The 27,148-nt window shown below is 38.2% G+C and overlaps 1 protein-coding gene across 1 annotated transcript; it reads right to left on the bottom strand.

Annotated features, from left to right (window-relative positions):
- Positions 1 to 86: 86 nt before the first annotated feature.
- Positions 87 to 27,148, bottom strand: galnt12 (polypeptide N-acetylgalactosaminyltransferase 12). Its single transcript, XM_002935135.5, has 10 exons — positions 25,734 to 27,148; positions 7,996 to 8,165; positions 6,943 to 7,132; positions 6,114 to 6,299; positions 5,653 to 5,770; positions 3,057 to 3,233; positions 2,670 to 2,801; positions 1,348 to 1,461; positions 1,060 to 1,215; positions 87 to 307 (listed from the first exon to the last, which is right to left on the bottom strand). The coding sequence occupies exons 1-10, from the start codon at positions 26,144 to 26,146 to the stop codon at positions 170 to 172; spliced, it is 1,794 nt and encodes a 597-aa protein (XP_002935181.2). The 5' UTR covers positions 26,147 to 27,148; the 3' UTR covers positions 87 to 169.

Below are 27,148 nucleotides of genomic sequence, written 5' to 3' on the forward strand. Positions count from 1 at the left end.
ATCATTATTAAAAGAAAATTCCAATAGTTCTCCCAGCAGCTGCCAAAACCCCTATATCCCAGTCTAACAGATTATCAAACAATAAATTATCTTTAAGGCAAGAGTCCTTTATTCGGTTTATACCAAAATCCAGTCATGTGGAATGTCCTTCTTTATTGTGAATTTAAAGTTAGTGTCTCTCCTGAAAATACCATTTCTGGTTATCAGATTCCGAGCACGGGCGTAAAACAGGTTCGGGATCTTCATTTTTTATATTCCTTACAGCTTGCACACACTTTTTTGTCTTCGGATGAAACAATATACCATCCTAAAAAACACAAACCCCATTAACACAATATATAATATCATATAGGAAATTATATCTCCCCTGTTGAAAAATATATGAATATTAGAAGTCACTAAAGGGTGTTCCATTACCATATATACAGTAAAGGCACAAGGAAGCAAGTCAAGTGCTTTAATTTCATAGTGACTTCAACAGACACTTTCTTCAAATTAAAGCAGCTTATTTAAACAAAGTAGTGACCATTTCAGCATGAAAACCACAAATTTATAAAAATAATTCCTGCTACAGTAGATGCAAACTATTTGGATTTTGCCAAAGGATTTAATACAGTGCCCCACAAACGACTTATTTCTAAACTATGGTCTGTTGGTCTTAGTGAAATCACATGGATAGTGCACATGGATAGGAAACTGGCTCAGGATCAGGTACAGAGGGTGGTTGTTAATGGTATAAGTAGCTTACATATCTTTGCATCCCAGGTATCCCAGGTCATGACCTTACATGTATCCACAGTATATCTCACCATATGTACCATATCCTGTGTCAACCAATGACTAGATTGAGCTGAGCCAACAGAGGTCTGGCTCCTATCATGTATACACTAAAGAAAAGAACTGGTTCAGCACATTTGCCTTTTCTGTATCTGCTGTAATCATATTGGTACCATTTAGGCAATTAACTGGACAAAGTTACATATATGCGTGGGATAAAACCCAGAAAAAATGTCATAGTATATAGTACATAATAAAACTCCAGTTGACATGAAAACTTACATCTCGGAAAATAAACTTTTGATTTTCAGGTACTTCTTGACCATTTTCTCGACACAAGAACATTGTTAGATGGTCACTGTCAAAATCTGCTGAAGCACAGCCTTCTGGTTGCCTGGTATTGTAGCGAATTTCATTGTAGCTTGTGTATTCAAAAAACTGAAAGTATTATTGGAAATTAAAAGAAAGCAAAAGATATTGGTTTGCAAAGTTAATCAATAGTAATTTTAAAGTAGCAATCACTGCTTTGGTATATACTGTATATTTATATATATATATTTGTATGGATACCTGGTTTTGGCCCATTCCGTGACATGGATACAAAATAATCTGTTGTCCTGAGACATCATTTTCATTAGGAGGGTTGTAGTCAAAACAAACATTTTCCATGCCCTTGTTTTTTAGCTGCAAAATAACGGTTATTTCATGAATAAACATTTTAATTTAATATTCTTTACTATTAAAATGCACTATTCAATAACAAACACATTCTGGTACAAGCATATTCAGACAATATTTTTAAGAGTGTGTGTATCCTGATGCATATATTAAGAAGTTCCAACAGGCTGAGCCCCTGACAAGCACAGATCCCAGATGTCACTAATAAAGATAAAAATAACAATAGGGGAGCACCTGAAGTGTAGCACCTTTTTAAAGGAGTCCTGCATTCAAAAACTATATTTACATAGTAAAAGAAAATGTAATTCTAACTAGCACCGAACCCAGTTTTTTGGGTTCGGCCGAACCCACCCTGATGGATTAACTCGAATACCAAACCGGATTTGGAAGGGTTAAAAATTAGCGTGCTGAGTGTGCGGTGGAAATTTTTTCCCCTAACATTTAACCCCTCTGAATGCTAATTAGCATATGCTAATTGGCATTTGGTTCGACCAGGACCTTGGATTCGGCCGAAACCAAACCCTGCCAAAAAAGGCTGAATCCTGCCCGAATTACCGAACCGAATCCTGGATTCGGTGCATCCTGAATTCTTACAACATTTCAGTATACATTCATTATAAATGATAAAGGGTTTTAACATTAATTGAAATTTATTTTGTCTTAAGAGCTGTCTGTTTGCATCTTCTGTTCTCATGAATATGACTCCTTAGGGCAGTGGCACACGGGGAGATCAATCTCACGATCAATCTTCACTATTGAGGGTGACTAATCTCCCCGACATACCATGCCACCGGCAAGAATGCAAATCGCCGATGTGATGACATACGCATTGCTTCAGTTTTCCAAAGTCGCACAAAGTTTCCTTGTGAGGCAACTTCAGGTGACCAAAGCGATGCGTATACCATCCTGCCAGTGATTTACATCCTTGCCGGTGGGATGGCATGTCGGGGAGATCAGTCGCCCGCAATAGTGAAGATTTATCGCTGCCAACTAATCTCCCCGTGTGCCATTTAAGGAAAAAAGATCTAAATGTACACACAGTTTCTAAATGTGTGCGTGAGTATCCATCACAGTACTACACACGTACATTTCCCAATTTTTTTATACAATAATTATATTATACAAACAAAGCTGGACATTGGGAAAATCCCTAACAGTTTATTTGTTTTAAAACTGAAATATACTGCTTTATACATACTAAAGTATGTACCCACCATTCCAAATCGACCCGGTTTGTCTTCCGGTACATGAAGTTCTGGGTAAATGTTGTCCAGGAACCACTTAAAATGTTTGCATTGGAGTCTCTCTTTAAGCTGCAGCCTTTCTGACACGTCTCCATAAGGTTCCTAAAAACGATGCATCAAACAGTTTATAAGCCCTGTGGGTTTCTGATTCTTTCATATGCTTACAGAAAGGATACCATTCCATGAGTCTATGCGTTACTAGAACCTAGAAAAGCAGGAAAAGATGGCAGAGCTCTTAGGAGTATACTTCAGGCCAGTGTGTATTTTTTAACAAAATGGAGCACTAGCCCAAGAAAAAAACTGATTGATTGTTGTCATTAGAAAACATGCACTGTACTATATTCAAGATAAACTTACCTTTCGTGCATGTGGGTTTCGATGGTAGTATATTTCTTTATATTCATCCAACCATACTTCAGCTGCTCTTACACTGTTGGACAGGGCCTTACTACGGGAGTATGGAGCTTGTCGGGGGAAAACATGGCCCACATGAGAACATGGGTGAACTTCAAGGCTCCCGCCACATTGCCAGATCTAAAGTAAGAGCACATAGAAAAATAGTTCCATCATTGTGTGCAAAACTACAACTGCAGAAACGTCTATTTTATCAAATGTGGAAGTTTTCCTTTTACCCTGTGGGAGTTTACCATTTAGTTTCTCTTTTGAGTCATGTGGAGTTAATACATCTGATATAAGATATAAGCCACACCTGTATACACCTGATCCTATATATTTTATTTGTGGAATAAGCAACATTTCTGCACTTTGTATATACATACCAGAAATATTGTGTGTTTTAGCTAAATAAAGGTACAGTTATGTGAAAAAGAACAAAACTGATACATAAAGGTGATATACTATAACGTATATCATGCACTATTTACATTTTGTAGTCCATTGTTTAATTCAAATAAACATAACTGCAAATTCCATATGTGGACAAAGAAAGTAAACCCTTACATTTATTTCAAATTTCTAAAATTAGAATCAGATGCATTAGGTCAGGTGCAAATAATTGCAACATCATTAGGATTAGGGAAGCACCAAATCCCGTTTCCAGCAGGATTCAGCAAGATCCAAGTGCCTGGCTAAAGTGAATCCGAACACTTAAAATTGTGTTACTTTAGGTCACACAATTAAGGAAACTGCAATTTTATTTCTGTGTACTACATGCACGGATTCCCAACAATTTTATAATTTTCTAGGGTTAGGGTTTGGATTCAGTTTGGGATTCGGCAGAATACTTCGAGAAATATTTTATATTCAGTCAATTCCAAAAAAAGTGGATTTTGTGCATCCCTATTTAGGATCTTGGAGGATGTTGTCTTATTCAAACCTTAAAAATGTAGCTAGGTTTGCTTTTTGTTGTTAAAGTATGTGGTATAACCATGTCTTGATTGAAAGAGCTCTCTGAGTTCATCAAAAAGAAGGTTATAGATACCTATTAGTCTGGATACAGAATTAAAATCATCATCATCAAACAACTGGACATTAACAATTTAACTGTCCAGATAATCAACTAGTGGAGAAGATTTCAAACAACTTGCTCAGGCCAGGCTGTCCCAAAAGTTTAACCTGAGAGCAGAAGACAAGATGCTGAAAGAAGTCCAGCATTATTTATCTGGACCTATGGGTAGCTGTTGTCACTACGAATGCAAGAATCTACTATTAGAAAGAGGCTGCACAAATTAGATCTACATGGTAGGTGTGCCAGTAGGAAACCTTTTCTTTCCTAAAGTTTGCCCATAAACACCTAGGCAAAGCTCAAGACTTCAAGAACAATGTGCTCTAGAAATGCAGGCAAAGATTAGAGTTATTTGGCCATAGTACCATTTGGAAAAAACTGAACACAGCATTTCCCCAGAGGAACTGGATACAAACAGTTAAGCGTGGCTTTACGTAACATGGTGCTTAAGAATAATGCGAGACCATCTGTCTGAAGACGTTAAAAGTAAAAAGTAAGATTTCTAATCTTGACATTATAAACTCGGGCTTACAAACCGAAATTTGTTAAAGAGCCCCACACAACACAGATATCCCTAATATTTTTATCACTGTAATCTTTTCCTTTGAAAAAAATGAATAAATACCATTTTTATATGCTGAAATACAGCTGCAAAACAGTTCTCTTTCTGCATCTTTCTGTACAATTTGGAATTAAAACATTGATGCTGGTGACAATTTGTAGCAATTTCTCCACAGCTTAGAGACAGCATGCAGGAATTACATAACCCACAATGCATTGCACTGCAATGTTCCTTCCTTTTTAACATCATGTGTGCAGGGGATTGTGGGATTTGGAGGATGCAGGCTGAAGGCAGGCTGAGTATAGCTGACTACTGTTACATTTTTTTTTGAGTCTCACAGTAGTCAGCCAGATCAGCAGAAGAACAGGCTTAGGTAACTGTTCCAAACCATATTGTTACATTAAAAATCACATAAAAGCTGCATATTTTTTAACTGTTGTATATTGAAAAGTTGCTTAAAATTATGTTTACGCTTTAAAAAGCTCAAGTTGTGTTTGGGTGGAGTTGCCCTTTAAAAAGAAGTGCCCTCTTTGGATGGTTATTTTATTATATATTTACAGTCTTTATCTCCATGAGCCAGTACAATCTGAAACTCAGACAGGTTTTCATGACATATACATATAATACTTTGTTTATTCTGTAGTTTGTCTCCTTTTTTAACAGAGATAGTTATAGTTATAATTAAAGTTATGGTACTTCAATAAACTAGTTACTATGCATTCTTTGTCTATTTCTAATGAGACTGCATAACATATTGTCAGAATATTGTTAATATTGCCATATTTTCAGTCAAGGATATGGTCATTATGTATATTCCCATAGATACTGTCATGTATACCTTTCGTTAAAACCAGTAAATAGAACTAAATCATCTGCTGACGTTTCATGTGAAGTGATGTGACATGAGTACCAAGTCTGTTACTCACCCTAAAAGAAAATTCAAGGTTTTCTCCACCCCATACTTCCATTCCAGTGTCATATGAACCCAAGTGTTCAAAGTACTTCTTGCTGACAGAAAAGAGTCCACCAGCCATTGTTGGAGAACTAGAAAATAGAAAACAGTAGGTTTGTGTAAACAAATGCCGATGAAAATACACCATTTTTCTGTACAAACAAATATGTTATAAAGTTGCAACTAAAAAATTTAATTTCTACACATGTAATTTATCCACCTTCATATTTTTAAGATTTATGACACATAACATTAGAACTTAAGTTCTTTTCAGCCTGTCAATGTGATTCGTTTAAAGGGCCAAACAATCAGATCAATCAATTATTGCCTACCTCAAGGTGGGCATATTCGAAAAAGATCTGCTCATTTGGTGATGTCGCCAAACGAGCAAGTCTTTCAGTGTATGGCCAGCTTTACTTATCCAGAATGACAAACCTTATCACATCAATAGGGGAACGTCTCTTTTTCTGCTCTGTCTCTGGAACAGTATGCCAAGTGAATACCATCCTCCAATCAAAACCACCAATCTGAGGTTCACCTGCATTTCCTAAGTACTCAAATGTGTTCCAGTCAATAACATCAATCACTGGACAAATAACAGCGCTTTCTTTTTCACGGATCCTGAATAAAAGAAAAATGTGTACAATGATTTGATAATTATTTGCATTTCCATTTACCCCTCCACTCACATATACAAACATTACCATACTCAGTGTGCAGTCACACAGTGAGGCACTACGTTAAAAAAATATTTGAAAATTTCCTTATATTAGGGCCAGGCACTGGTTTATCAGAATGTGAACCTGGCAATAGCTCCCTGTATGGCTAGAGGTAATGGACATATCCCACTTATCACAACTGTTGTTGACATCTAAATAATCTGAAAACAAGTGTGATAAATCCTTTACCAGAGGCTATAAGTGCAATAAATACTAGAGGGTAATGCATTAAGTAATGTGTGCTAAAGCACAATCAGCAGAATTTAACCAGAATACAACAGCAAACTTTTCTAACAACCAGATACAATTAGCAGTAGACTATTTTTCTAAATGCAGAACTTTGAGCTATGCCACTGTACATTATATTTATAGACTGCTTTCCACCCTGGGGGCTGAATGCTTCCTCACTTTTTTTAAATAACTTTTTTATTTCATTAAGTTTAGAGAAGCTTACTTAGATTTGGACATCATACATACATGCATATGCATAATACACTGCCTGCTGCATAAGTAGCCAAAGGTGACATATTCGCATATCCACCTACCTCTCCAATAATGGCTCAAGCCAACCTTCATGGCATTCACAATGACAATCAAGAAAGGTCAAAACTTCAGCTTTGGCAATGGATGCACCCAAAAGACGAGCCCGTACTAAACCTTCTCTTTTATTGGCTCGGATTAGGCGCACCTTCCTCCAGCTGGAAATGTATTTTTCCAAAGGTTCTTTCAGGTGCTCTAGCAGTAATGAAACAAGATAATGACTTAAATATATATAAATATATTTATATACAGTATGAACATATATTTTTGGTTTACAGTGAAATGGGAAATAAGAGAGTTAAATAGGAAAATACAAAACGGGAAGTAAGAGACTTGAATGGGAGAATACAAAACAAACCTAATGTTGGAAAACTTCCAGTTCACTTTTTTATAAGGTTTTAAAAATGTAATCTATGTTTTACTGAATCTTATGTATTCCTCATACATGTTCAATTTACTAAACAATTTACTGTTTTGATCACATGCATTCTATTCAAAAGTTCTTATCACCAAAAACTTTTATGCCAAAATGTAATTGTAGAAAAATATTTAAACAGTGCAAACATAAATCACAAGCACAAGAGGCTATAAATACTGTATCCTTGTCTAGTCTCCTCCCATATGGCTCCTTTATGCCAGATTAGCTTCAGAGGCTATAAAATCATTCATATAAACATGCTAAGGCTGTAAATTCTGGCAATACATTGCATATATCACTTCACAACTGCCACTCGCTGCACCAGCAACCTACTAACTTATGTATAGGCCCAAAACTATGCCCTCCATTGACTGATATCATGGATCATTTAGATATCAATCAGGCCAGGTCAAAAATCAACATATGGGTGATCCATACAGACTATATGCCCAAGGATCACTCCAACATTAAAAAAGTGACCCTGAGTTGACAGTTTTACATGCACCAGCAAGTAACCTGATCAATGTCCTTGAGACATACAGTCTAATAAACTCAATTTGACACACCACATGAGTGGCAAAGATTGTTTATATTTAAAATGAAAATTTCACATATTGCTCTTATAGTACCATAATCTTACCTCTGTCACTATAATCATCTACCAGTATTATCTCTTCCAGAAGTAAGTCTGGAGAAGTTTCCAGAACACTATGGACTGTTCTTAAGAGGGTTGACCAGGCCTCATTGTAAAATGCAATGATAACAGAGGTTTTCGGCAACCTGCGGTACTTATATTTCACGGTTTTACACCTGCAATAACAGATATATGAAAGATAAAAAACATTATATAAGTACATTTGAAATACTCATAACCATGCATCATTTGGACATGATATGAGTATATAATACACAAGAGTTAGTGATGTGGGAGTCGACAAATAGTCAACCCAGCCCTCCTAACCTGAACCTGATCCGCGGCCTATGTCTATTTATAGACCTGCGCCTGACCCAAACGTCTCTGCCGTCACATTTTCTGTCACATGACATAAAACTTGTGTACTAAAATAAATAATGTACCCCCGGTTGTAAAATATAAGGATACCCGAAGTTACCTTGGAGTGACCTGTATAAAAGCATTCAGCCATCGGCCTTGTGCTTTTATATTGTCATAAAACTCCGTGGTTACTAATAATATCCCTATACTTTCCAATAGGGGTTACATTATTCACTATATAATATCTGAGTAATATGTGGGTGTATAAATTGTACTTTTGTAAATTAGTTACACTGCTACAACTGCAATGCACCTACAATATGAAAAAAATAATCTGATAAACAGCACAATACTTGCAGTAACAATGTGTAGAAATAAATGTGATGTCATAGTACACAAACCCATGTGGTAATTCGTAGCAATTTGCCTTCTGCGTAAAGAAATACTGCCATGGGAAAACATGTTTTTTTCAAAACGCATCAGTTAATAGCATTTTTCCAGCAGAATCCTGCATTGAAAACCATGTTTTAAAAGCACAAACAGATTTTTTTACATTTAATTTTAAAATCTCATATTGGGCTAGCCATATTCTTCATTTCCCAGGGTGCCACAACTATGTGACCTGTGCTCTGATAAACTTCAGTCACACTTTACTGCTGAGCTGCAAGTTGGAATAATATTACCCCCCTCTCAGCAGCCAATCAGCAGAACAATGGGAAGGTAGCAATATAGTAGCTCCCGGTAGATATCAGAATAGCACTCAATAGTAAGAAATCCAAGTCCCACTTGCGACTCCTCGAGTTATATGGGAGCAGTAGAAACGATAGGTTACCTCAAATCAGTTCTATTGTGTAGCACTGGCTCAGACTCAGGCACAATGCACTGAGATGGCTGCCTACACACAATATTACAACTAAAAAAAAAAACATTTGTTGATTCAAGAATACACTTTTAAATGTTAGAGTGAATTATTTGCTATGTAAACAGTGTACTTTAGAAATAAAAAGTTTACCATAAAAATCATGACAATATCAAATGGTGAGTGGGCAAAAAGAATTGTCCCTCAATGGACTTGTACATTATTTTTTCAGCTTCAGAACCAGCCCAAGGCAACAGCAACCCTTTAGCAGTAAAGATCTGTGCCTCTGAGGATGCCCCCCAGGAGCTCCTAATCTTCTTTTCTGTTTATTTACTGCACATGCACTGTGCTGCTTTCAGTTACTGGGCTTAGGAGGTGATGCACAATATACTGTATATATAGAATATAAATGTCACAATATAAGTAAATAAAACAAATTTTTTGTTCATGGAAGTTCTAAAAACAGTGCAATAAATATCAGAAATGAATAATCAGCCCTGTAGCATCACCCTGCTTCATAATTTGCAACAACCCCCTAAACTTAGGAACAGCTGATCAAAGTTCAGTATATAAAATATGGCATTTCTAGCCATATTCATTTATTTAAACTGAAATGTTTATTGACTTTTTAAAATATTATAATACAGCAGAAATAAAGACTTTCTGCGCCAGTGAATAGAATCATAAAGGGATAGTAAGCATCAACAGATGCTACAATAGAAAACAGATATGAAAAGAAGAAAGTAAATAAAATAAAATAAAAGTCGGCGGCTGGGTTTGTTGCCTTAAATTAGAACAGTAAAAAAGAGAGAAGGGCAGGTGGCAGGTAAGATATTTTATCCCTGGGCTTATACTAGAGGTCATTCTAAGCATGTAGGGCTGAGAATAATAAGGGGTCGTTTTCATATGCCAGGGGTGCCATATCTTGTGGCGTACCGTGTTCCAGTAGTTATAAACTATATAACACTCCAACCATATATGAAGCATAGTGCCTTCCTCCTTGCATCCTCTGAAGCAGTGTGGGTCACATGAGGAATACATTTTGCGTAACCGAACCGGGACCAAGTAGGTCCTGTGTAATATTTTCAGTGATGTTTACATATTGGTCACACAAGTGCTTCCTCGGTTGGCCGTCAGGCTGCATTGTGACCATTGCTGTGATGTCAGGGTCTTACCCAAGTCTCTCTCCCATTTGAGCATATAGTTGAGTTTGCAATTAGTTTCTAGTGATTGGTTGAACATTTTATAGGTTAGGCTTAGTGCCCCAGGGGCTAGCGGATATATTCGGCAGATTGACTCAAAGTTAGATGCTGTAATCGGATTGTGTGCACAGCGTTTCGCTTGTTTAGTTGTGTAATTTGAGAGTTGTAGGGCTCTGTACAGTTCTTGCGGAGAAGGATTGTATTTTCATTCCATTTGCAGTGTGGACAGTGGCTTGCCACAGTGGGTTAGGGAGTATAGGGTTGTTACTATCTTGCTCTGCCACCATGCGAATGCCCTGTCTGGGTTATTTATTAGTGGGCTCATAAGAGATGGAGTAGATTCTTACATAGGAGTCGCCAGAGATGTAGCAAATCAAGTGTTATTGGAGAGGGATCTTTAAATGTCTTAAAAGGCATTGTAGGGAGCCAGAGTATTTGATTAGTCATTTGCAGGTAGAGGAGATCGTCTTCGATTTGGACCCAAAGTGGTGCTCATGGGCCTGTGTGCACTGGGACCCATTGGGCCAGAGACCCATTGGACCAGAGCGTTTCATGACTTGTGGGTGTTTATTCTGCCAAATGAAGTCCATCATGGTTTGTTGTAGTTTGTTGATGTCCGATTCTTGTATTGGTATGGGGAGTGTTCTAAAGAGATATAATATCTTTAGTAGGAGTACCATTTTGGTGCAGTAAATTCTGCCGATCCAAGATATATGATGCTTGTCCCACTGTCTAAGTTTCTGTATTAAAGTTCTAATCAGAGGGGGAAAGTTATATTTATACATAGTGGATAGAGAAGCAGTAAAGCTAAAGCAAATAATGCTGGTGACAATGGGCATCCCTGCCTAGTTCCCTTCTGGATGTTAATTAAAGTAGAAGGTTTAGTAGTGGGTAGGTTCAATTGGGCTTTTGGAAGATGATAGTATGCTTTAATTGTGTTAAGAAGGATGTGACCTAGCCCTAGCTTCTCTATAATGGAGAATAGATATGTCCAATCAACTGTATCAAAGGTTTTTCTATATCTAACGCTAACAAGCATACAGGGAGGTTTGATTTGTTTGCGAAAGATTATGAGTCTTGCGGATGTTGTCAGGTGCCTGTCAAGTAGGGATGAATCCAATTTGGTCTTTGTGGATTATGGCTCCTAAAACTTTGTTCAGGCGGGTTGCCAATATTGTGGCTAATATTTTTTTTTTTTTTTTTAAATGTTTTTATTGAGTTTTTACATATAGATTGCATTTACAGTTTGTATTTTCTATTGTGGCTAATATTTTTATATCTACATTCAGTAATGATATTGGTCTGTAATTTTTTGGGGATAATGGGTTCCTGTTGGGTTTAGGGATAACTGTTATCCGGGCCTCATTCATTTGTGGGGGGAGGGGCTTTCCGTCTGTTATATGTTTGTACAAGTTGTGAAGTTGTGGGATTAGTTGCTCCGAAAATTTTTTTGTATCAGAGAGACGAGTAACCATCCGGCCCTGGGGCCCGGGATATATTTATGTAAATATTGGTCCAGGTCTTTGGGTTTGTCTTTCGTGTCAGTAGAGTAGAGTCGTTGGTAAAAGTTAGTAAAAGTTTCTGCTATTTTATCTAGGTTGGAGGAAATCTGGCCATTCGCTAGCCTAATCTTGTGGGTTTTGCTGTATGTAGTGTCTGATTTCAGTAGAGCTGCCATCATTTTGTCAGGCTTGTTTGCGTATCTGTAAAACGTGTGTTTAGTTCTGAGAATTGTTTTTCTTAGCTGCTGTGTTATTTCCTCGATTTTTTTCCTATTCCTAGCTGTGGGGTGGAGTCTATTGGTATGTTCTAAAGTGGAGAGTTCTGTTTCTAGTGTTAGTTGTACTTTGAGTCTTTCTTTTTTTTTTGTTTGAGGCATATTTTATTAAGCATCCTCGAATGAAGGCTTTGTATACAACCCATGCCCAGGCTGGTGATGTATCTGGTGTATTGTTTGCTTTAAAGTAGTTTGTAGTTGTCTTGTTATTGCATTCTGGGTCTGCTAAGAGGCTCTCATTCAGCCTCCAAGTGGGGCGTGTGTTCTTGGATATTTGCAGATTCATTTTTGTTAGTACTAGGTCATGGTCTGACCAGGCACACTGTATAATTCTAGAATCTTGTAAGGCATTGGAATCCTGAGAATTTATTAATATATAGTCAAGTCTAGAGTAGCTTTTGTGGACATTAGAGTAAAATGTGTAGTCTCTCCTATTTCCGTTTGCCTCCAAAGACTGTTTATGGAAACATTTAGGGTAGGAATTTTGGGTAAAGTGCATCTCCTGAAGACATATCATGTCGGGGGAGAGGCACTGGTACATCTCAAATGCTGCCTTTCTCTTGGTTGGGGAGTTTAGTCCTTGTACATTATGGGATATAATCGACATTACATAGTAAAAGAAAAATTTGTAAAAGTATGTAAAACCCAGCCGCCTTAATAACAAAACCATATATGTGAAATTTCGAATAATAAACTGGTGGTAAGGATTGGTCATCTTTCTAGAGGGGAGCACAGCAGGAGTCCCTTTCCTGCACCTTGATATTTTTTCAATGGTCATCTTTTTGGAAGCACTGTGCTATCATGATCACCTCTTTCTAGAGGGGAGCACAGCAGGAGTGCTCTTGTGTGGGGCAGCAAAGTCCCTTTCCCGCACCTTGATATTTTTACAATTGGGGTGAGTGTTACCCATCAGGTGCGATTTTTATTTACTTGCTCAGTGTAATGGAGCATTAGAGGTAGTCTAGATTGGTAATTATACCTTTACCTTTCCGGATCAAATCTTGGACGAGGTGGTCTCTGGTCCTTGGGGTGGGAGGAGGGTGGAGGTCTCTTTAGCTGTTCGTTGGTGATAACTGTTGTCGACTCGGGGTTAGGTCGAGGGGAGGCAGATGGTGAGCGAGTGTCTCTCGGAGGAGAAGTGTTGGAGGTATCCAAGAGTGCCAGCCCTGCCTCTGGTGTAGTGACGGAGTGTTGCTGTCTTTCCCAAGTGAATATCAGGGAGAAGGGAAAGCCCCTTCTGTATTTTACTCTGTGTTTTATTAGTAGGGTTGTGACCGATTAGATCAGCCTTCTTTTTTGCAGTGTCGTCGGGGCGATATCGGCGTATAGCTATGTTTGCCAACCGTGCAGCCTGTAGTGCATAGTCTCTAACTTCTACATGATGTAGCTTTAACACAATGTCTCTTGGAACATTATGGTTTCAGGGGAGTCCCAGGGCTCTGTGGATTCTTTCAATATGGAGCTTTCCTCTGGGAGGTCAGGTAGTAATTAGCGTAGTGCATCCTCCATCAGGCTAGATATATCAGTTACCGATTCTGGTACCCCCCTTACCCTTAAGTTGCCTCTTCTGGACCTATTTTCCAGGTCCTCTATCTTATTCTCGAGCTGTAAGATTTGGGCCTGGTGTAAGGACAATTGCTTTTGATCCTCTTGCAGCGCCATTGCATGGGAATCAGCTGTGTGTTCTAAGTGATCCACCCTGTCCCCTATTTTTTTTATCTGGTGTGTGAATTCGGCTAACGCTGCAGTGAGTTCAGTTTTAAACAGTTTTTGTACCGCTTGAAGTGTGGTTTGCGTGTCTGCATTGAAGAAGAAGGAAAGGCAAAGTCACTTGGGGGTGCCAAAATGTTAGGCACCCCCAAGTGACTTGAATCGCTTACCTTTTTACCCCAGCCGGTGCCCCTGTACGGAGAGAACAGCACCAGCCCGGGGTAGCTGCAGCGCTTCCTGCTTTGCGAGTGCGTGCATGCGCAGTAGAGTGAAAAGCCGAACTTTAACAGAGAAGTCGGCTCTTCACTCTACTACGCATGCGCCTATTGTGTTAGTCTTAGCAAAACGAAGCCAGAAGGAGGAAGCGCATCGCTCCAGGTACCCCGGGCTGGTGCTGTTTTCTCCTAACAGGGGCACGGCAGGTTGGTTGTGGAGTGTTGAAGGTGGGACGCTCAGCTTATTATAGTTTATTGTGGTGGGATTGGAGTGGAGCTCTCACAGGTGCATCCTTCCTGTTCAGCTGTGTGCATGCGCCCCCAGCCATATTCATTTTTAGAGTTAAGTTTACATTTAAGCTGAAAATGCCTGGACCCTACTTGTATTATTGTGGTATTGGGGTCAGGAGATTATTTCTCATAAACAGTGGAAGTGAATGCACCAGCAGGGTCCAGGCAATAACAGTGAATGTCTCCATTGCCCCATTGCAGGAGCCCAGAGTCTGAATGTAAAATGTAAAACATTCACAGTAACATTTCCAAATTGTCATAGATATAATTTGACCAACAGTGTTTAAAATAAACTAAATAGCTTGAGTGAAGAAACAATGCAGGTAAAACAATTAATGATTTTTAGTACAGGTATAGGACCTGTTATCCAGAATGCTCGGGACCAAGGGTATTCCGGATAAGGGGTCTTTCTGTAATTTGGATCTTCATACCTTAAGTCTACTAAGAAATCAATAAAACATTAATTAAACCCAGTAGGATTATTTTACATCCAGTAAGGATTAATTATATCTTAGTTGGGATCAAATACAAAGCACTGTTTTATTTATACAGAGGAAAAGGAAATCAATTTTCAAAATCTGAATTATTTGATTAAAATGGGGTCTATGGGAGACAGGCTTTCCGTAATTCGGAGCTTTCTGGATATCGGGTTTCCGGATAAGGGATCCCATACCTGTACTTATCTTACAATTTATTCCCTCTCCTAAGCATCTTCCAGCCTCTCATTTGAACCAATACCTCATTAATAAGGTAAATTTGACCCTAGCAATAAAAAAAAACTGCTGAACAAAAAGCTAAAACAATAAAAAACAAAAACCAAAACAATAAAAAAGTAAGGCCTTTTGTAAACTATCTCAGAATATTAGTCTCCATCATACTAAAAGTTAAAGAATTTGCATTTTAACAGATCACCAATAAAATCACCAAGAGCACTTTCCAAAGGACAAAGCAGATTAAAATATAGTTGATTTAAAGATGAAAATCAAATTCAACCTCATCGTCTATGTGTAACATGCCTAACCATTAGGTTATCCAGATAAAGGGAAAAAAAATTCCCATTGGGAAAATTCCTTTCTAAAACCAAGAAAAATCAGACCAGCTGCTAGATCTACGTTGTACCAAGAGTTAAGTTCAGTAACACTGTATTTTCTCACTTTCTAGAAAGGTATCAACCCTTTCTTGAATCTATCTATAACTCTGAGAGAGAATTCCACAAATTCACACCTCTCACAGTAAAAAACCCTTCTGCATTTTAAGATCAAACCTTCTTTATTCTAATCTGAATAGATTTCGTTATGCTTGCTGTAATTCTCTTTTGGTAAATAAAGCATCATAAAATGTATTGTATGGTCCTCTTTCTATATATACATATATAAAGGCTTGGCCAGCCTTTCCTCATAATGGAGACCTTCTATATATTCTTTATAAGTCTAAATTGTCTTCTTTGGACTTTTTCTATTTCATTAAAGCCAAAGGCAGGCAGGTCTCTTTCTTCAGTGGTGTATTTACATGCTGCCTTCCATACTTCCTGTGAGACACAGGATTGACTGTTAGCAAACATATATAAGAGGATACTGGGACAGGAATGCTTAAAGGACAAGTCAACCCAGCATATAATTTTTTACCTAACAAAATTCTAAGCAGCTTTGCAATATACATTCATTACAAGTTTTTGTATAAAATGAATTATGCACCTTATTATTTACCTTGTTGCTTATTGTAATAATTTTTAATAAACGGGCTATTGAAACCTTTTATTAATACCTAATTTTGTTTTCTGACCCAAAAGTTGAGAACTGCTGCAAGGCATGCCATCCCCTGTTGTTTTAAGTTGTGTAGTTTTTCTCTACAGTAACCACACTTTAACTTTACTAAACATCTTTGGGAATGTTTTAAAGGGTTTATGAGTTTTACTGGTACATCTCAGGCAGTACAGACTGTAGAACATTAAGATAAACAAACCAAACAAAAAAAACCTTTGCTTTAAAGTGCATTTGCCCAAGCCCCATGAAGACTGGAAGCCCACTATCAGACCTTTCATCTGCTATAACTTTTTACTGACAAATCCCCCTTATATTTTTAGTCACTGGGAGAGCAAATCAGTTATACAATAAAAGAAACTATTAAAAAAAGACTTGATTTTCTATTTTGCACCTGGACCTCTTTTCTATGTTGGTAAACAGAGACCATCTTTTTATTGAATGTCGTATTATATTCTAGTTTACAAGCTTTAGGGTAGTTCTATCAAAAATTTATTGGGGTGATGATAGGGGGCCCATCAATGAGATCTTTGCCCTGGGCTCACTGGTCCCTTAAATTAGCCCTTCATCATAAGAATAAAGTTTGTTGTTGATTGGTCGCATCTAGGGCACTCGTCTGCATATGTTGGGAATATTTTATTTATCTGTATGAAGTGGTATACATTCTATGGAGGAATTTATATTAAATTAGTTGTCTTTGCTGTTACTATTTGTATTTGTTTGCGTTTTGGGCAGGGTAGTCAAGGGGACATGTGTGCTTGATTTCTTTTAATTATTTAATCATAACTATAGCCCACAGTTGGGCATCAAGTATAGTTTGCAAATATGGTAGTATGGGATTGTGCCTGAGCGTTGCAAGAGCAGTGGCCTTTTGGTCTTAGGAAAAGATCTAGGGCTGTGTTCAACCATGGCTGGTGTAGCTGTATTAGTCATTTTAATCTTCAATATAGGAGGTTTTTAAGTTCTTTATATGAGACAAAGCCTGCACCTCAAAGGTAGAGGAAGGGATGTCTGGAGATGGTAAAGTATTCCACAGTACAGTTAACAGGACAAGATGCCCAAGTAGTTTGGAGATCTAGATTCAGGTTTAGAAAAAGACTGACAGCTAAGCATATTAATTCCCATTTATTTGGAATTCTCTGTCCTTTGTAGACCCACAGGTAGAGGCATAAGTGGGTCTCATGGCCTGTTAATTGCAAAGAAGGATAATATCTTTCATCTAATCTTTAGGCCCAAGAATATTGTATGGTTGCTATTAATGGATAGGGCTGCTTTTATTTCTGTATTGGGACTAGCCATGTATAGAAGAGTTTTGTCAGAAAATAACACATTTTTCATAAAGAGAACAAATTTATGTCCTACAATGTTTTGAGGCTGAGGTATCATAGATGTCATTGGTTGGTATATGAGTGGTTTTCCCTGTGATAAAACATCAGGCTTCACAATAGTGTGTATCACTTTGTTTAGCTAGTACTTCTGCTAAAATGTGTTTCATAATTATATTAACCTGTATGTGTTGCATTCTCTGTGGTCTTTTTTGGTTTAGGTATTACTATTATGGCTGCCCTTCCTGCTGAGTGTGGCACAACTGCCCTCTGTAGTATATCACTGAATGCCTTAAAGGAGAACTAAAGCCTAACTAAAGAAGTAGGGGAGAATATTGTAAATTTTTCTGGGTTTCTGTACCAGCCCAAGGTAACCGCAGCCCTTTAGCAGGAAAGATTTGCGCCTCCAAAGATCCCCAGTAGCTCCCCAACTTCTTTTCATGATCTGTGCTGCTGTCAGTTACTGAGCTTAGCGACCGACTCAAAATATACGGCATAAATAAAGTATAAATGTAACATAAAAAGCTGATTAGTAATTCATTCAGATTCACATTACATGACAGATCTAAAACCAGGGCATTTGCATCAGAACTGAATAATTAGCCCTGTAGCATCAGCTCATATGACAGACATAATTTTCTGCTTGATAATTTGCAACGACCCTTAAGCTCAGCTTCTCAACAGCTGCTCAGACCACACTGAGCATGTGCACTGTCCCAGACAGTTCCAGGGGGCTGGAACAAAATCCAAGATGGGGAGCTCCTGTAATGACCTATATCATTACTACTATAGAGATGATGAAACTTTAAGCCAGTGCAGTCAGTTTATAATATAAAATATGGCATTATATCACTCAATAGGTATACTGTCATGTCCTGGTATTTTTCATGATGGTAATGGGTGTATAAAGTATCAGAGTATCTGATATGCCTCAAGGGGGTATGATTAAAGCAGTTTTTAACAGGTAGGTTGGATAGCATCCTGGTTTCCAACTCACCAAATATTTATTAAATAAGATAAGAGAAGAGTCCACCTGCCTGGCCAAGGTGAGGTCACTTTTTTGGGATTTTGGCACCCTATCCTTCCCATCCCATTTGTGAAGTCCCCAATGATAAATAACAGAGCTAAGAGGAGGTTGGCCACCTTCTTTATTATTTGGTAGAGGATGTACCATTTTAAGGCATTAATTCATTTTTTTTTTTTTTTAAACAATTTAAAACAGTACCTTGTACTTGATCCTAACTAAGATATAATTAATCCTTATTGGTGGCAAAACTAACTGTTGGGTTTATTAAAGGAACAGTAACACTATAAAATGAAAGAGCTTTAAAGTAATAAAAATATAATGCACTGTTGCCCTGCACTGGTAAAACTGGTGTGTTTGCTACAGTAACACTACTATAATTTATATAATAAGCTGCTGTGTAGCCACGGGGGCAGCCATTCAAGCTGGAAAAAAGGAGAAAAGGCACAGGTTACATAGCAGATAACAGTTAAGTTCTGTAGAATACAATAGTGTTTTATCTGTTATCTGCTATGTGCCTGTGCCTTTTCTCCTTTGAATGGCTGCCTCCATGGCTACATAGCAGCTTATTTATATAAATTATAGACGACTTTCTGAAGTAAACACACAACTTTTACCAGTGCAGAGCAGCAGTACATTATATTTTAGCTACTTTTATACACTTTCATTTTTTGGTGTTACTGTTCCTTTAAATGCTTAAATTATTTTTTAGCAGACTTAAGGTATGGAGATCCAAATTACAGGAAGATCCCTTATTCGGAAAACCCTAGGTCCTGTATCAATGCGCTGATGCACTCCACACACCAATGGGATTTTAAAACCTGCCCATTTGACATCTTAGTTAGGTAGGCCCATCTGTGGGCTCCATATACGCCCAGCTCAAAATAAGTAGTTACAAATCTGAACAACTTTTAAAGGAAGGTCCAGGCAGAAAAGGCCTAATATTTCATATTCATAATATAGTTCTTACATGTGTAGTGGTATAGTTGGTAACACACACATATATGTACTATTTGCAGCTAAACTGCATACTCATCAGTGTTTTACATCGGAGAAGAAAAAACAAATCCTTTCATTTAAAGAAACATTTCAAAATCCCATATAACTGTATTTTACACAACTGATGAGCAACATGTTCCACCTCAGATTGAAGAGTTCCTTAAATAAAAAAAAATTATGGGTAAGGTATAGGGAGCATCTGTTGTACTAAACTTTACGTCCATATTGGATGATATATGGGTTACTATGGATATGCTATATGTTAGGTGTATGAACTGTATACTCCAACAAAATAGCTTAACTTTAGTGTAGAATTTGGGTCTCAGTTGCGTAAATGTTAACTGCAGTTTAATACTTCTTCTTTCATGTTATTTTTAAAAATGTTTTTTTTAAGAAAAATATTTAATGTGCAAAACAATTATATCAGTACCCACGCATCATACTCACACTTTGAGTAAATGTGAATGTAGGATCCGGTATAAAGTTAGCTATTTGAGGGAACTCCTTAAACCACCTACGTGGCAATATTTGTTTTACACAATTTACACAGAATTTGTTTACTTTAGATGGAAAACATTTAGCAAAATGTAGTGACTGTACCAATCATTTACAAAACTAACATTAAAGAGAAGGAAAGGCTAATAAAGAGTTAATCTCAAGCTGCAGGCATACCTTCAGTTGTCTCAATAGTGCCCTTAAGTCTCCCTATATTTCTCCCATTCAGATGATCAGAAGCCAAAGAGGGAGAAAAAAAGTTCCCATAATGCCTCACTCCTGCACCAAGAGCAAAGCAAGTGTACATGCTCAGTTAGTTAGCCTATGAGGAAGCTTCCTGCTGATTGTCTCAGATCCATATTCCTAATGGGGGGGGGGGGAAGTTCTTAGCATTCTTGAGGGAGGGGGGAGCAGGAGAGAGGAGAGAGCAGAGAGCTGCATGTCTGTGGCAGAGGAAAACAGACACAACAAATCTTTTGACAGAGAACTCAGTGCAGCGTTTCTGTGAGTGCTTATGGCTGTATTTACATAGACCTTTCTGATACAGCTTACTTAGTTTTTACCTTTCTTTCTCCTTTAATCGTATGACTAGGATTACAAAATACCAGCTATCCTGCTCTTCCTGTAGTTACACCATCATCCTTAGCCAGCAGGGTACCAAGGTACTGAAATCCTAAATTGCTTAACTGCTTACAATTTTGCCAATATACTTGGTGTATATTGGTTCAGTTTGTTACAATTAATTTAGTACATTATGGTATAGGGGAGTGGGCACTCATAATTCCACCACTAGTGTGCTCTGTGCTCACTACATCTTTCATGTACATATGGATAGGAAAGACATACACATATTGCACAGTACATGGACACAACACAGATAATAAAAACTTTTTAAAAACGTTTATGCAGACTTCCCTCCAAGTCTTTGGAAATTGAAGAGGTTTATCTGCATGGAAGGATACAATGTGGTTATTATAAAAGGAAAATCAGAAAAGAGGGGCAGTGGATAAATTCCACTGGAATGTGGATGCTAGGTAAAACACCCCTTTTCCTCACCTGCCAGTTTTCCTAGGAGTGTCTTCAAAAATATATTAAAACTTTCCTTGACAGGATTCTATGCGTACAATTATTTTCTCTACAGACATGCCTTGGTCAGGCACTGAGTAGGTCATGTTACCACAACTACTACTGTACCAAATATTGTCAAAGGGCAATTGATTATTGTGTAAATGTAGCTGTTAAGGTATGGGTGTTGATTATTAGGCAATATAATCACAACAACTACTAAGGCAATTTACACTAGTGGGTCTATGCTAATACAAGTTCACTACTGATACTGTGTCACACAACATATGTGCTACAGTCACTCCCACTATATTTAATGTAGTTTACATTAAACCACCGGGGAATGCTCCCTAAATAACATGTGTGGCACATCTGTAGGGTGTTTTTGACTAGACATGGCATCCTCTGTACTTTGCCTGCTGCATTATTTGGCACCTGGCAAAATGCCTAAAATCATACCTGCCAAGTAAGTTAAAATGGCAATCATCTCAAAGCACCAACACTGGTCCTTGCCAGTCATTTTAGGTGATGGTTTTTCTATTGTACAGGAGCCATCGGAAGCCAATTTGGATTGTTTTTTTGTTAAATGCACAAAAAAGCAGCAAACAAACCACCAGACATTCTCTTTATATGGCATATGTCTAAATGTATGTAAATTATTATTACCTGTTTGCCAGCAACATACCATAGCACTTTACAAATATACATCATTCACATCAATCCTTTCCCCAGTGCCTGTTATGTTTAAACGCATATAAAGAGAATTCCTACAGTTGGAACGTGTCATTCTTCTGACAAGGTCCTATAAAAATCCATAGAAATGTCTAAGTATTGGAGTTGCAGCACCAAATTATTTCTGGCCAAAAGTCCACCCAACCCCACAGCCCAGAGGGAACCTGCTTGAAAGAAAGTGGAAAGATAGTTGAAGGGGCCCTGCTGATTTCCTAATGTCATGCTGGACTGGGTGCAGTGTGATCCTTCTACAAGCTAATTACAAATGACAACAGAACTCCAGCCTATGAAAGGATTGGCATGCCTCCAGCCCAGCAAGACTAACACGACTGCAGAGGATCTTTTAGCCATGTTGGAGTGTTGGCTCAAGTAAGTATCACTGGGCAGGGGGCAGATTTGAGGAACTTTTGGCCAGAAATGTAAACAGACACCTAAGGATTTTTACAGGAACACATTAGCATCGCTTTAAAGAGGTTGCACTTTGCACAACATTCACAAATTTTCACATTACATTATACATAGTTAACAAAAAATGTGCAGCTGAAGAGATATTCACCTCAGAATAATCCTTCTGCAGATCCTTCATGCTGGGGGGGGGGGGGGGGGCAGTGACCAGTTGCTTTTTTACTTCCTTGTCATGCATCACATTGCAAATCTAACATAAGTGGTCCAATGGGAAGCATATTTGAAGTTCTCAGTGTTCAAAATAGGCCACTCCCATGTCTTCAGAAAACTAATGACTGATTTAAGAGGTATAAAAAGTTCCTTTTACAGTGGACTTTTAACTTTTTTTATGGAAAATAGATTTTATAACATGCTAAGAGCATTGTTGGTAGTTCAATATGATTTTAACATTGAAGGTGAACAACCTCTTTAAATCTCCTACATTTTAGTTATCAGACTGCTGTGTTATAACTCAGGATTTTCTGGACCACTTTTTAAAGGGACACTGAGCTACAAAAACAACACTGAATGAAAGCAGACAGGTTAAAGTACGTACCAGGAAATATGCCAGTACAAAAGTAGCTATGCAAATTTTCAAAAATAAAGTAAATTAATGTTTACATACCCACTCTCTTTCAATAAAGCATGCATTGCTTTTAGATTCTGTCCCACATTTGCCTGCAGTGGATCTTTCATGCCTTCCAGAACATGAGAATACAGGAAGATACAAAGGCCTGTATTTCCTAATAGATCATACTTATTGTGGTGTAGGCAACTTGCAAGTTGGCAAGCTGAGCACCCTCTGCCACTGCTGCATGCCACTTGGGAAGGCAACCCCACTATTCTGCATAGTACTTAAAGTGGCAGTGTTTCATCTGTGCATAATTGAGTGGCACAAATGGTTACAAAATTATATTTTATATAAGGAAAGCATTATTTTTCTTAAATTATTTTAAATGGGGTTTGTATTATATTATATCATTTTGTAGACAACAGCAATGCTGTTTCTTTCTTTTTCATTAGCTCATTCTGATGGGCTTATATAGCATAAAGAAATGCATAAACATTATATAAACTATAAAGCAAAAATAAAAGTAGAAATGTTTCTTACACATGCAGAGATATCGATATCGAAATCCAAATTACAGAAAAAACCCTCATTCAGAAAACCCCAGGTCCTGAGCATTCTGGATAACAGGTCCCATACCTGTACTCAAATCCATCCCAGGCCCCTTCGATTTGGGGGGCAATGGCACACAGGGCAATTAATCTCCCTGAAATGCCTTCCCACCAGCAATAAAATGAATTGCCAGTGGAAAGGTATATGCAGTGTTCTGTTTTTCAAAAGTTCCCGTGCATGTTTAACTAATTTCCCCATTTGCCAAACTGTGCTGCACTTACTACGATTACTGGGCTCCTTGCTGTCAGTGAGCCGCAGGCTTTGGAAGAAAGGATGGTTGCTAGGGCACCTGCATCTTCTTGCCCCTACACAGCTTTCTGTACTGCTTGATTTGTCACACTTTTCATCCTGAAAAGGCATAAGGAAGTTGCAGCACCACAGAACAATTCTCTTCCTGCTTCTTCCTTCTTCATGTGAAGTAAACAGCTTTAACAAAAACAGCTGGCTTTTTCACTCTGTTGCACATGCATCAACCCAGGAGCATTGAAGAAAGAAGAAGCAAAAGAAGAGGATCACTCTGTAGTGTTTGCTGAAAAGTTCCCCTGGGTCGCTGCACAGGGCCATTTTAAGGCATCGGTGGGCCCTGGCAAAGATCCATCTGTTAGGCCTGATAATCCTGCCGCATGCAGTGGGGAAATTTTTACATACCTCCCAACTTTTTCAAAATGGAAAGAGGGACAAAAAGAAATGCTTTGCTAAGCACGGCAAATTTTTTTACCACACTCATTATTGTGAACACACCCCCTAAATACCACTCCCATTTCACTAAATTTGGCAGGTTATTTAAAGTTTGAACACATTTCTCTACAGTTTTGTTAAGAAAAGCTGAAATTGCCCTTTAAGCTGCAAGTCTCAGTTCCCCCAAGAGATTATTAGTTACAATTGTATTTAAGTGCAGGTGTGGCTTGTTAACTTTCTGGACTCTCTGCCAAAAGCCCACTTATTTCATTAAGTCTGAGAAACAATGTATCTAAGTGCAGGTGAAGCTCATTAAGATTTCTGGGCTCTCTGCCAAAAGCTACTTTTTAATTAAGTTTGAGAAACATATGTATCTAAATGCAGATGAAGCTTGTTAAGATTTCTGGGCTCTCTGCCAAAAGCTACTTTTTAATTAAATTTGTATCTTTTGTAGTGTTCAGTGCAGGAGATCAAAGGGAAATGAGGGACTTTTCAGTAACAATCTGGGAATTTTCTCCAAATAGCAGTGAGTGAGCAGAGCAGGAAGTGAACAGAGACAGCTGAGGTGAGGAGGGCTGTGGCAGACATAGTGGCTAACTGGGTCCTCCAAATCAGTAGGCCCTGGGCAGGTGCCCCTTTTGCCTATTTAGTAATGTATCCCTGGGTGCAGTTTTCTTCTAACAGGAGCATCAGCCCAGGGTATCACTGGGGGGTTTCTAGCTTTTGGCATCCCCCAGTGATTTAGACTTTCCATCTCCTTTAAAAGAGAAGGAAAGGTAAAAACTAAGTAAGCTTTATCAGAAAGGTCTATGTAAATACAACCATAAGCAGTCCTATCAAAAGAAACAAAGAATTTATTTTCTTCTCTTTTTGTACACATGTTCTTCTGTATCAGACTTCCTGCTCTCAGAAAAATCCTGTTTACTCAGGTATGGTAAAGCTTTCTGCAGAATAAATATAGCCTAGCTTGCACTAATGTGGCTAATCTATTGGCAGTAAAATGCATAGATGACTTCTCCTTCTCCTTTAAACACTCAGGTATGGTAAAGCTTTCTGCAGAATAAATATAGCCTTCTAGCTTGCACTAATGTGGCAGTAAAATGCAAAAATTACTCCTCCTTCTCCTTTAAACAAGAGGGTGCTCCTAGGGTTGTTTACTCAGGCATGGTAAGGGCTCTGGCACACGGGGGAGATTAGTCGCCCGCGACAAAACTCCCTGTTCGCGGGCGACTAATCTCCCCGAGTTGCCTACCCCTGCCATCCCATCGCGGTGGCGCGATTTCGCGCAAATCGCCCCGCCACGTGTGCCATCCCGCCGGCGACTTACATGTTCGCCGGTGGGATGGCGGGTCATGGCAACTCGGGGAGATTAGTCGCCCGCGAACAGGGAGTTTTGTCGCAGACGACTAATCTCCCCCGTGTGCCAGAGCCCTAAAGCTTTCTGCAGAATAAATATAGTGTTTGAGCTTGCACTATTGTGGCTAATCTATTGGCAGTAAAATGCCAAAATGCCTTTTCTTCTCCTAAAAGGTTTAGGGAAGAACTACTAGAAAGCTTTAACGTTACATTATTTTCCTTTATTATATATAAAGGGATAATGTATAAAATGTATAAAAGTTTTTACTTACATTGGATTCCATCTTTCCTCGAGCCTGCGGTGAAGGGAGATTTTATCACTGAGGTAGATATTTATCTGATGTTTATGTATGCTTTCATTCTCCAGTTCTTTCTCCTTCCCACTCAAGTTGAGTCTCACAGCACGCCCAAACTCTCCAAGAACATTGGGATCCAATGGTGGCTTCTCATATACAGGCTTCCTCAGCTGTTCATAATCCTCTGCATCCTCCCCAGGGTCATCTACATCCCTGGGTTCAAGATGCTCAACTGCCTCAACTTCATCTACTAAGTTTTTGCCACTATCTGGCTCCCCTCCACCCATAAGCAAGAAACCAAGGAACACCAAGCCTACCACCCCCATCGTTAAATAAAGCCCCTTCTTCCTTCTCCATGTTCCTGGAAATAAGCGGCGCCTCTTGCTCATGATATCAAATGCTCTCCACACATACACAGACTGACTGAAATAGTGCTTTGATTAAAGTGCAAAAACAATATGTTTCAGGGGAGACCCTGCTATCCTAGTTAAGTGTATGGGTAATGTTTGATTTCTAGATTTTCAAAATTTGGTTAAATAAGCACTTAAACTTTTCTCATACACTATAAAAGCATTCTTCTTCAAGCAGTAACATAATAATGGTGCATAAAAGTAATTTACTTATTCATAGTATGTTACTTTGGGTTTACAATATCAGGTATTTTTCAGCATTTACCTACAATAACATTAGTAGCAGTTATGTTTATGTGTATCCCTACGTTTAAAATATTTAGATTTTGGAATTATATGTAAAGTCAGAATTAAGTAATTTATATTAGAAAATACACCTTTAACTGAACTTATGGGTTAGGTAGTGTGTTGCTGCTTTATAACAGGTACTCGACAGGTGCTTAGCAAACTAATACTTTCTTATATGTACTTGTTGTGGTTTTAATTTGTTATAATCAGAGTGTATATTCAATCCAGGCAGGCCAGCTGCCAAAACGAGATAAAAATTAAATATTATACAAAATGACCCACAATGTGAAAATCCTAATAATCACTAGTAATTAATTCAAATTCAGTCAAATTTTTGCAAAGTAGCAACAATTCAGCCACACAAGCATTCATTTCTGCATTACAAAACCACACATAGTATAGCTACCGTTCATACAACTTGCATTAAAATGGAAATCCCTTCCTCCAGATTCACAGACTTCACATTCACTGCTTCAGCCAAGTTAACCTTCTGAAGCTCCGCTCTTATTGCCTGCTCTTGTTCTGCTTTCCTTGTGATAAGCAGATTTGCAGCACCCTCCCTCTTTTCCCGGATTCTGTGTCCTAGTAAACTCCATGAACTGGAACAAGTCAGTCACAGTTCCATGCTTTTCTCTCTTTTCCCCTCGAGTGCTTACTGTCCCTTACCACCTCCACTTCTTCCTCTTCCTACTG

Source organism: Xenopus tropicalis, chromosome 6, assembly GCF_000004195.4.
Source record: "Xenopus tropicalis strain Nigerian chromosome 6, UCB_Xtro_10.0, whole genome shotgun sequence".
In the NCBI taxonomy this organism is placed as follows: Eukaryota; Metazoa; Chordata; class Amphibia; order Anura; family Pipidae; genus Xenopus; species Xenopus tropicalis.